At 49.7% G+C, this 12,291-nt stretch overlaps 1 protein-coding gene across 1 annotated transcript in view; it reads right to left on the bottom strand.

Annotated features, from left to right (window-relative positions):
- Positions 1–12,011, bottom strand: part of TSPAN15 (tetraspanin 15) — a 52,536-nt gene extending 40,525 nt beyond the window's left edge. Inside the window, exon 1 of the mRNA XM_061161701.1 lies at positions 11,799–12,011. Within this exon, the coding sequence (XP_061017684.1) occupies positions 11,799–11,894 (96 nt within the window). The 5' untranslated portion in view covers positions 11,895–12,011. The remainder of the gene's footprint in view (positions 1–11,798) is intronic.
- Between the last annotated feature and the right edge of the window lie 280 nt (positions 12,012–12,291).

Raw genomic sequence — 12,291 nt, 5'->3', positions numbered from 1 at the left:
GTCAAGCAGAAAGGGCTTGCATTGGTTCTCTGGTCTACCGTAGCAAATTACCACAAAGAGCTTAGAACAACAGAAATAGTTCTCTCAAAATTCTGGAGGCCAGAAGCCTGAAACCAAGGTGTGGCAGGGCCATGCCTCCTCCAGGGGCCGCAGGGGAATGTCCTCCCTCACCTCTTCCAGCTTCTGTGGGTGACTCCAGGCATTCCTTGGCCTCTGCATTCACACGGCTTTCCCCGCAGTGTGTCCGTCTTTTCTGCCTCAAAGCTCCCTCTGCCTTTCTCTTACAAGGATGCTTGTCATTTCAGTTTAAGCCATGTTCAGTCAATCCAGGGCGACTTCATCACAAGATTCTGAACCCAATTATATCTGCAAAGACCCTTTTCCCAAACAAGGCCACATTCACAAGTTCTGCGACATGAACATATCTTTTATGTTGTTGTTGGGGGTTGGTGGGGGGGAACCATTCAACCCACTACACAACTCATGGTCAGAGTCAGAAGTCAAGTCCTCAACCTTCCACTAACTGGGCCATTACAGTGACCCTGAGCAGGTTCATCACAGCCATCTGAAACTCTGCTTCCCCTCCTTGCCGCACCTCCCCTGTAGGGTCATTACTTTAGGTCACTGATCCTCAGTAGATCACAGTCAGCCTTCCAACACAATGCCGACAGATCAGCTGTTCTCAAACTGGAGACATAACTGAAGGGGAGAAATGATCACAGCTCACCCTCTAAGTGCGTGAATCCCTGGCTCAAGAAACTTCAAGTCTGGTTCTACAGAAACATCTTCAAGTTACAAACTTAACTACAGAGAAGCACTGCCTTTAAAGCAGATAAAGGTATGTTGAAAAGATAACAAAAGGAAAACAGAATTCTAGAACAATGGATACCCACCCACAACCAGATACATTTAGATCCCCAGAGAAGCCCAGCCTCCACACAGTCACCCACATGCCAAGGCTGGTGGTCTCTACACACCTCCACCAGCCTCAACTGGGTGCTGCCAACACCCCCACACACACCCCCCACTTGTCCACGCCCACCTAGCATGCTTCCTCCACTTCTAGGATAGCTCCCTCCCAGAGAGCTTCCCCCAAACAGGCACACCGACTTCCCCAGCCCACAGACACTGTCCAGATGGTCAGCAAGGTTGGGAAAATATTCAGCAAGTCAGTCAGGATTCAGCTAGTGAGAAAGTCAGCTTGGAAACCAGGCCACTCCATCAGAATTCCCTCACAGACACCACCATGAGCTGCAGTTTCTACTCCAGCAGCTCCTTAGAATCACCTGGGGAAGTTTAAACATTATAGCTGCCTGGGCCCCAACCCAGACCCATGGAATCAGCTGTGAAGATGGATCTTAGACACATGTACTTGTGAAATCCACGAGACGGGCAGCCTCACAAATCCAATGGCCTAGAAGGTCCTGTCTTTTGACCTCAGGAAGTGACCCAGTCTCTAAATTCGTGCCAGCCTCAGAAGCCAGCACCCAACTCCACTCCAGCCGGGCACTTGGCCTGGGTCTGTGATGGGGCAGGCTGGAGGCTGCCCTCCACCCACCACCAAGCACAATGTGCCCTTCTCTGGGCCCAGTGCCCAGCTCTCAGTGGATGCAGAGGAACTGACCGCAGCCCCCTGCACCGAACCCAATTCAGCCCGTCTTCTGGTAGGGATGGCAAACAGCACAGGGAGCCCTGAGACTTGTCCAAGGGCCACGTGCCATCTGGGAGGGGCTCTCCCGCAGGAAGGGGAGGGCTCTGAGAACGACCAGGCCAAGGCTGTTCTCCTTCTACCCTCTGGGCAAATATTTACTTCCCAGCAGACTAAGATGCAAAGATCTCCATTAGTGAGAAAGTCTCCTTTGCAAAGAATTAAACAAAACACAACAGGTACAGTTTCCACAGTGAAACAGCTCTGGTCTCAGGGATGGAGGCAAACAGTGGGGTGTGTCAGTCATGTCTCCCTCCCTAGGCCTCAGTCCCCTCAGCTGTAAAAGGGGACGAGTGTCCAGCTTACAGGGTTGTTCTGAGAACCCAGAGAAGTGAAGTGCAAGTTCAGCGATGTAAGTGCAAAGTGGAAGCTCCTCCCACCCTCCAGCCTCTCTGCCAACACCCAGCAAGCTGCCACCTGGCTCCCACCCAGTGATGCCACTTCTCCTGGCATCCATGCTGATGCTTATTACACAAGACACCCTGCTAAGAGCTCTGGAGGCATTGCCCCTCCCAAGCCTGGTTCTGTTCAAGGTACAAGGGTTACCTCATTCCCACAGATAAGAAACTGAGACACAGAGGTGCTCGTGATTTGTCCACAGTCACTCAATCAGACCTGATCCCCACCCATCAAACACGAAGCGCTCATTCTCCTAACTAGTTGCCTAGTAGAGCTGGGCCTCCAGGCCTAGTTCCCCCAGTGGGTGTTTCTGACCTCAACAACCAGGCCTAAGAAACATCCCATTCTGCAGTGACCCACCCTCCCCTCACGAAGCTCATCTCCACTCCTTTCAGCCTGGCCTCTGTGCCCCTCCAGCCCAGCTCCCGCTTCCTGGAAGTCTCCCCAGGGCTCCTCTGCAGTCACAGCCAGACAGTCAGGCAGAAAACCACACACCATCTCCAGCTGGCCACTGCTGCCTGATTTCAGTTTCCATCTCCCTCGTGGACTGACCTCTTCATCTCCTCTTCTCCCAATCTGCTCCTTGGTCTCTCCTCCTCCTGGCCTAGGCAAGAAGGCCCAGCCTGGAGCTGAATAGTGCCCCTATTGACATCATCTGTCTGACATTCTCTGGCAAGGGCAGACCCTGCTACTGGGCTCCTGGAAGTGCTTCTTCCATCCACCTTCTCCCATTGGGTTGCTCTCAAAGCCTTCTAGTTAGGCTAGACTCGCACGCCCAGCATGTGGTGCAGAGCCTCTACTGGTGCACCATTAAAGCCAGGAACTAAAGAGTGGGAAGGACCCAGCTCTGAGAAGAAGCCACATGTTCTCCCAAGGGGTCAGACTTTTCCACCCAAGGGCAAAGCCACAGCCATCTGCTCTAAGCAGGCAGAGCATCCCCAGGAGAAAGTAACCTGCTCTGATAAGACAAGTTCCAGAAGTTATCACATCTAATGTCCCAGTTCCCTTGAGCTCTGTGAGGCTCCCCAGGTAAGTCTCCATCCCTCCGTGGACCAGGCCTACAGTGAGCTGGGAGCTTCTGCATCTCTCATCTTGCAGGATCCTCCCCACAGTACCCATAGATGAGTCATCTAGCAGGCTCGGGGAGTCTGCTCTTTACCCAGAGTCACAGCAAAACCAGCACTTGATCCATGTCTCCAGATGGCACTGCCATCGAGTCCTGACAATGAAACCTCCCCCCTAGGTCACTCAGACCCCGGACTCCTCATATGACCAGACTCCCACCAGTCTCTCCTCCCATAATTTGGTCCTCTTAGGCATCCTCATGTGCTGCAACCATACTTGCCCACCTCAGGGCCTGTGCACTTACTGTTCCCTCCATCTGAGATGTTCTCTACAGGCCTTTTGTGTGGCTGGCTCCTTCTCAGTCTTTGCATGCATGGTCAGTTGCTCAGTCATGTCTGATTCTTTGTGACCCCATGGACTGTAGCCCGCCAGGCTCCTCTGTTCATGGGATTTTCCAGGCACGAATACTGGAGTGGGTTGCCATTTTCTCCTGCAGGGGATCTTCCCAGCTCATGGATCAAACCCATGTCTCCTGCATCTCCTGCACTGGCAGGCTGATTCTTTACCACTGAACCACCTGGGAAGCCTCTCAGTCTTTGAGTTCCTCATAAAGTCTTTCCGTGACCACCCCATTTAAAGTAGGAACTTCCACCTTTCTCCACTTCCTCCCTAATTTGCTTCTTAACACCTATCACAACTATGTGTATTTAGAGGTTTGTCTGTCTTCCAGACAAGTCTGTCTTGTTCACAGTTGTTTCCTGGTTAACTATCACTGTGCCTGTATACACAGTAGGCATTAAATAACTATTGAACTGTTGACTGAATAAGCAAACAAATGGTCCCCACCTTGGAGGGAATGGTGTGTCGAGACCGGACTCTCCTGCCTTCTGTGAAGATGTCGATTCCAATCGACTCACAGCCAGAGGTGGTCTCTGGGAAATGTCTGTCTTTTCAGTCCCCCACACCCGGGCTTACCCAGAAGACATCTTTCCCCTGTATTTGGAGCCAACTGGTCCAGAAATTTCCTTCTCAGTGCCTAGTCTGGCTGACTCTGAGTCCTACCCCAGGTTGGCATTGTGAGCCACCCAGAGAGAAGAGGCACTGGGCAGGGGGAAGAAGGGCAGGTTGTTACTGCTGCTTCTCAAGAACAACCAACCAAAGGCAGCAATGAGGTCCCACCCAGCCCTACAGCACAGAACAACCCTTCACTTACAGGAAAAGGTGGGTTTACCCACAGAAGCCTCGACTAAGCACAAAGAAATTTTCTTGGGGCCTTACTTGCTCATCTGGAAAATGAGGGCATTAGAAAATTCTCCAAACCCCTTCGGGGGGTGCCTTCTGGATTCTCTGGATTGTAAAGGTCCTGTGGCCCGGCTTGGGGAGGGGAGGGACCTCCCTGGGCCTGAGGCCTGAGCCCAGCCCCAGGCCATCTCTGGGCCCAGGAGGCACGGTGACCACCTCCACTATGAAGGCTGCCTAACTTTCTGCTTGAGTTTCACTATTTTCTCTTTGAAATGCTTGCCTAGAGCAAAAAGCAAATAGAACTTCTCAATCAATCAAGCACAGTAAAAAAAAAAAAATTAAATATCTACATATATGTATAAGGAAGGGGCTTCCCAAGTGGTGCTAGTGGTAAAGATCCTGACTGCCAATGCAGGAGACATAAGAGATGTGGGTTCAATCCCTGGGTTGGGAAGATCCCCTGGAGGAGGGCATGGCAACCCACTCCAGTATTCTTGCCTGGAGAATCCCACGGACAGAGAAGTCTGGCAGGCTACAGTCCATGGGGTTGCAAAGAGTCAGACACAAGTGAAGTCACTTAGCATGCACGCACAAATGTGTAATGAGATGTTCAAATGAGTATTTACCCCAATAATGGGTCTTTCGGTGATAGAATCGAAAGTGACTTTTATTTTCATCTCTGTGCTTACCTGAATTGCTTGGAATTCTTTTTCAACTATGTGCCACATATTATTTTCACACAAACAAAGCTCTTTTCAAAACTTAAAAATTCCTGCTGTGCTCAAGAGGGAAGCTAGGTACCTCCTTCCAAAAATGCTGTTGTCCACTTACACCTGGAGCCCTGCCAAGTTGGGGGACCAACGGGGGAGGGGGGAGGGGGGTACCATTGCTGGTAAAGGTCACAGTGACCCCTTGAAGAAACTGAAGTCAGGCAGCTATGTCCTGGTCTGGGTCTGTCACTAACTTGCTGTGGGTTCTCTGATCTTTGCTTCTCCTCTCCAGGCCTGTTTCCTTCTCAGTAAAATGAAAAGTTCACACCAGAGGTGCCTTCAAGGGCCCTTCTAATTCTCAGTCTATGGCTCTTGAGCACCAAGAAGAATAGAAAGGAAGGCAGGGAAAGAATGGCTAACTCTTAAGTAGCTGGTGTAGTGTTTATCATGTGGCAGGCATTGCTCTAAGCCCTTCCGATAACTGGTCTCAGCGACTCTCAGATAGGTTCTGGTATCACCCGTTTTTCAGATAAGACAACTGAGGCAGATGGAAGTTAACGCCTATGTCACTCTACCTGTAAGTGTCAGAGTCCGGATTTGAACCCAGATAGCTTGGTACAGAGTCCACACTCTTAACCATTAAACTTTGGGGAACTATAAAGCATCACAGGTCGAACTATGGTAATGAGGCCCATCCTTAAAGGGACAAGACTTAATATTGCCTCCAGAATTTATAACCTCCACCCCCTATCCACACCCACTTCCTTCCCAATTATTCTTACCCAACCTAAAACCCTACCTCACTGTAAGGGGTAGGCTTGGTGCTTTCTAGACAGCCAGTGTCTCCATGATCAGTCCAGCCCACTTTGCAAATTCAAAGCGTCAGCAAACTTGACCACTGCTGGCTACACACCCAGTTTGGCCTCTGATCCAGGCACCCATATCTCCAATCCCTGCTTCCGAGGTACAGGTCAGGACTCAGCCACCCCAATGCAACAAGCCTTTCCAGAGCACCTACTGTGTGCCCGGCCCTGAGACCAGTATCTGGAAGAGGATATGAAAGAGCTACTCCCCTGACCTCCAGGAGCCCACAGTCCAGCAAGGAAAAAGTCATGTAAACAGATCTCTAGGATACCCTGTGGTCGGTGCTATAATTAGAGGTGTGTCCCCAGTGGGCTGAGGGCACATGTGTCAGAATGATTCACCCATGCAGTGGGAAGAGGAGGCTCCAAGAGCCTGTGGATGAGCTCATTCCTCACTGAACTGGAAATGAGGACACCTGGAGGCTAGTGCCGGCCGTGCTGAGTGACCTTGAGACATGCCCTGTCTGAGCCCCAAGGTCACCCTCTTCCTCTAAAAAAAATGAGAGGGCCCCCAAGAGCGGCACAAGAGATCTCGTAAGTGGTTCAAGGTTATGTTCATATTGACTCACAGACTAAGTGAAGTTTTCGTTGCTCACTTCCCTTCTGATCCTTCCAATCTCATCAAGGAGTAAATCTTGGCTTTGGTGTCAGTTTGTCTTTACACCTCTCAGAACATCTGCCAACTTGCCTTTGGAACAACCCAGCCAAGCCTCAGGTTCGCAGCCTATAGCACCCACTGTATCTAGCTGGGATTTAATAATGGTATTTTGTTTTCCCTGCACTGTATTTACTGTCACTGTTACCAGCAGTTTTTGATGAGGAATTTTGGTTCCCCGTTGTGTGTATGTGTGTGTGCTCAGTCATATCTGACTCTTGTAACCCCATGGATTGTAGCCCATCAGGTTCCTCTGTCCATTGAATTTTCCGGGCAAGAATACTGGAGTGGGTTGCCATGTAGTCCTCCAAGGGATATTCCTGACTCAGGGCTCAAACCTGCGTCTCTCATTTCTCCCGAATTGGCAGGCAGATTTTTCACCACTGCACCATTTAGGAAGCCTTCCCCATTGGAAGTAGTAACATAAAGCCTCCTTTTAAAAATAAATTTAAAAAAAATTTTTTTTTAAATTTAAGTTTAGGGAATTCCCTGGCAATCCAGTGGTTAGAACTCCATGCTTTCACTGCCAAGGGCACAAGATCACTCCAGATGTTGGGGTACTAAGATCCTGCAAGTCACATGGAAATAAATAAATTTAAGTTTAAAAAGTGAATCAGTTTAAAGTAATGTAATATTATACATAAATAATTTATAATACTTATAGCTTCTAGTATGGCTATTTTAACAACATTAATCAAAAACTTTAATGCACATACAAAAGCAGGCAAAGCTGTTCTGTGCTATTAGACATCCCAATAGTGATTACTACTGGTGAGGAGTGGTAGCAACTGGCCAGTGGACACAAGGTGGGTTTCTGGTTCTGTTGACAGTTCTGTTGGTTGACCTGGGGGCTGATTATACAGTGATGTTCACTTTGTAAAAATTCATTAAGTTGTATACACTTAAGATGAGTGCATTCCCGTATGTATATCATGTATTCATATAGCCTTTAACCCAGCAATTCCACTTCTAGAAATCACCCTGCAGACATACACACACATGTGCAAAATGACACATTCAAAGATGCACTATTTGCAGTAACTAAAGATTGGAAACAACCTGAGTCCCCCAGCTGGAGACTGATGAAATATATTTTGGCATAGCCTACAGTGCATTCTGGGCTTCCCAGACAGCGTTAGTGGTAAAGAACCTGTCTGCCAAAGCAGGAGACAAAAGAGATGCAGGTTCAATCCCTCGGTCAGGAAGATCCCCTGGAGAAGGGTATGGCAACCCGCTCCAGTATTCATGCCTGGAGAATCCCATGGACAGAGGAGCCTGGTGGTCTACAGTCCATGGGGTCACAAAGAGTCAGACACAAACTGAAGTGACTTAGCACTCACGCACAGTGAATTCTACATAGTCATCAAATAGAATGAGGCAGCCCCTATCAGAGCTCCAAAATTTACATGAAATTTACATTTCATTTAAATTTAAATGAAAAGGTAAGGGCAGAACTGTGTATAGCATGCTACTTTGTGTGTGTGTGTTCAGTCGTGTCTGACTCTTTGCAACCCCAAGGACTGTAGCCTGCCTGGCTCCTCTGTCCATGGGATTTCCCAGGCAAGAATACTGGAGTGGGTTGCCATTTCCTTCTCCTCAGGATCTTCCTGACCCAGGTATTGAACCCATGTCTATCAAGTCTCCTGCATTGGCAGTCAGATTCTTTACCACTAGTGCCACCTGGGAAGCCCCAAATGCCATTTTATGCAGGGGGGAAAAAAGAATATATAACACATCCACATGTTTGTGCCTAGGATAGTATTTCAGAAAAGAATCACAAGAAACTCCTAACAAAGACTTCCCTGGAAGTCCAGCGGTTAAGATTCCATGCTTCCAATCCAGGGGGCATGGTTTGATCTCTGGCTGGGGAAGAATAAAGTTCTTCAAATAAAGAATAAAGTGTCACAAAAGTTATGGACAGAGCATACCAGGAGAGAGGGATTGGAGGAATGCTTATAACTGATGATTACTCTTTCATACGTTTAAATTTTGTACAATGTCCTTGCATTTCCTATTTGATAATAAGTTTTAAAGCATAAAGTCCTACAGAAGATGCATAGCTATGGTAAAACTTTTAGCTCCTTAGATACTGAGATGAAAATGTTAGCACCTTTGGCTTACAAAGCAAGTAACCCTTGGCCCCACTCCTCCTCCCAAGGGATGGCACTGAGCTAATAAGCTTTCCTGTAATGGTTTCCAAATAACAACAAACCGAGTCTAGGACAAATTACTTAAACTGAGCCTCCACCCTGAAGTCAAATTCTGGCACCTTAAGTTGCCCTGGCAGGTGGCTGGGTTCTTGGCATGCGTAAGGAGATTATTAAGCACTAATACCTCCAGGGATGGGAAGTTAAAGATTTTTTAAGTCAGTCTCAGGTGGCTGAAAAGGGAGGATTCTGAGTTCTGAGTTCCACCCTGCTCCAGAAGAGACAGCACAAGGGCCACAGAGTGGGATTTTCTTAAGGCTGCAGGGACAGTGGCAGGCAGGGCCTTGAAAATTCGAGTTTCGTTTTAACTGTGTGACTTTGTTTTTTATAGCACTTGGTTTGTCCACATGTCACTGTCTCCCCATATGGCTAACCCTAAAAACAATCCAGTGAGGTATAGGGCAGGGTATCAATTATCCATTTTGTAGATGGAAAAATGGAGATGCAAAGAAATTAGGAGACAAAGGTATGGTCTTTTCAGTAGTCACGTATGGATGTGAGAGTTGGACCATAAAGAAGGCTGAGTGACAAAGGATTGATGCTTTCGAATTGTGGTGCTGGAAAAGACTCTTGAGAGTCTCTTGGACATCAAGGAGATCAAACCAGTCAATCTTAAGGGAAATCAACCTTGAATATTCTTTGGAAGGACTGATGCTGAAGCTGAAGCTCCAGTACTTTGGTCACCTGATGCAAACAGCCAACTCATTGGAAGACCCTGATGCTGGAAAAGATTGACTACAAAAGGAGAAGAGGGCGGCAGAGGATGAGACAGTTGGATGGCATCACTGATTCAATGGACATGAACTTGAGTGAACTCCAGGAGATGGTGAGGGGCAGGGAGGCCCGGCGTGCTTCAGTCCATGGGATCAAAAAGAGTCGGATACAACTTAGTGACTGAACAATGACAACGTTGAGAGAAGCGGTGAAGCCAAAAAAGTAACCCCCACCTTCTGACTCCTGGTCTTCTCCTATTTCTGCATCTCCCCACCCATCAGCTTTAGCCTTCTCCCTGCCAACTCTGAACTACCGGGAAGGAGCTTCTGAGGCCAAAGAAGGAGCAGGCAAAAAAAAAATCCCGAATCAAAATCAAGGGGCCCGTGAGACCATCTAGCTCAGCAGTTTTTAACACTTATTATACACTTACCTGGAAAGATTAAATAAGTTTAAATAAATATGTATGCCAGGGCCCAGGCATCTAGAGTGTTTTTAAAATTCTGAGTTGATTCCAGTGTAACTTTGAGAGAGAACTGCTGAGTGACAGCTCAGATCATCCCCATCCCAGTTTCACATGAAACTTTCTGCCCCTGGGACTTCCCTGGTGGTCTAGTGGCTAAGACTTCACACTCCCAATGGTTTGATCCCTGATTGAGGAACTAGATCCCACATGCTGCAACTAAGAGTTTGTATGCTGCAACTAAAGTTCCCGCGTGCCACAACTAAGACCCAGCACAGCCAAAATAAAAAATAATAAATATTAAAAAACAAAACAAAACACTTCTGCCTCCCTGGACCATCCATCAGTGAATCTGTGCTACCTCCTCCAGCCCCCATACATACTGCTCATCACTCTTGCTCATTACATAGAGTCAGAGAACTGAACTGGGAGCTGGGTGAGTCAATTCACAGCTCTGAGGCCCCAAACAGGGAAGTGACTTGCCTAAAATCTCCCATTGAGTCAGTAACAGAACAAATTGAGAATCTGGATCTGGACACCAGGTAAGGTCACATCCACAGAGGGGTCACAAGGAAAGCCTGATGGCAGATCTAGCAGTTCCCACCAGAAGAAAAGATTCAATGAAGGTTGAGAAAGAGACCAGAGTGTGCATGTGTTTGCAGGGGATGGGTGTCAGGTACCTGGGCAAGTCTGCCCTGTGGCATATTGGGGACAGGGGAACTATTCTAGAGTGGCAGGGCTGGCACTGGCCTGTAGAAAGAAGTCCTCATTTCTAGGAGGGGGCCCAGCCCAGTCTGAAATCTCCATAGTGAAACCCAGTCTATTGGGTCAGCTTACCAGGAGGGCCAGCTCCCCTGTCCATAATAATAACAATGGCTGAGACTTTTTGAGCTCTTTGCTGGTCCCTGTTCTAAGCAATGGACTTGACCTGTTTCAGTTAATCCCCACAACCATTCTGAAAGTTGAGTATCATCACTGTTTCTATTGTGATGTTTCTATTGGCAGAGGAGGAAACCATGGCCTCAGGAGATGAAGTAACTTCCCCAGGATCACTCAGCTGGAAAGTGGTAGTGGCAGGATTCGAAGCTGGTTCATGTCCAACCACAACCATCCTGTCCCCCAACAGGAGAGAAGAGAAGGTGAAGTGCAGGGGCTTTTTTAAGTTCCGAGCACCTAAAAGCAGCTGCAGACCTCCCCAGGCACGTCTGGTGGAATCCTCCTGACCACACCTCCCGCAAGACATCCTCTTTCCACCCAAGAGGAAACCGCGGCACAGTGGGGAGGTATCCTCGGGGCGTCGGCTGAGACAGGATAAGGAGTCCAGGTCTCCCGACCCCAGAACGCAAAGCCTGACCACTACTCCACAGACTGATGGGGAGGCGAACTCAGTAACACCCGGCAGGCGGGGCGGGAGCGGCCAAACGTGGTAACCACAGCCTACCGCACCAGCGCAGGCTAGTGGACCCGGAGAACCAAACTGCTGGTCAGGTGCACACAGGTGAGCCACGCGGAGTCCCTTCGTCGTAGCCCTTGCCAACGAGCTCTAAGGCTCCCCACCCGGAGGCTGAAATTCAGGCTGAGCTCGAGCAGCCAGAATTTCCTGGTTCCCAAGCAAAGTGGGACGAGAACCCAGTTGTGCGCTTCTGTCCGCTCCCTGGAGCAGAGAAGTCTGCACCCAACCCAACCCCCATCCTCCCACCCCCGGCTCATCGAGCGGGCGAACAAGGGAGTGCGTTCTCCCCCTCCCATCCCGGGACCCGACTGGGGTCACTCACCCAGAACACTGTGGAGTAGATGACGAGCGAGAACTTGAGCCAGAGGTAGGAGAAGCGCGCGCAGTAGCGCACCTGCTCCGAGTCCCCGCGGGGCATCCTGGGGGGCTCCGGGCTGGGTCCCTCGCTGCCAGTAGCCCCACCTGCGGCTGCCGGACCGGCTCCCGGCCCCGCCACCGGCGCTCGCTCGGGGACTGACACCGGCGAGCCGCAATCACAGCTCCGGCCCGGGACCAGCCAGCCCCAGCGGCCAATGGGCGCTCGGGGAGGGGGCGGGCCTGGGGCGGGGCGGAGGCCCTGGACCCAGAGGAGGCCAAGGCAGGGGCGGGGGCGAGGGTTGTGCAAACCAGGTCGCGGGCAAATCTGAAAGCGCCCGTGCTGAGGCGCGTTGGGGGGCGTGGGAGAGTGTGTGCAGAGGGTCGCTACGGATAGAGCTGGTGTGCTTCATTCGGGGCACATAGAATGCCCGCTTTCTATTGCGGTCAAGAGGGAAGAC

Source organism: Dama dama, chromosome 15 (assembly GCF_033118175.1).
Source record: "Dama dama isolate Ldn47 chromosome 15, ASM3311817v1, whole genome shotgun sequence".
Lineage (NCBI taxonomy): Eukaryota > Metazoa > Chordata > Mammalia > Artiodactyla > Cervidae > Dama > Dama dama.
The sequence above is the reverse complement of the archived record's forward strand: the minus strand, read 5'-3'. Positions and strand labels throughout refer to the sequence as shown.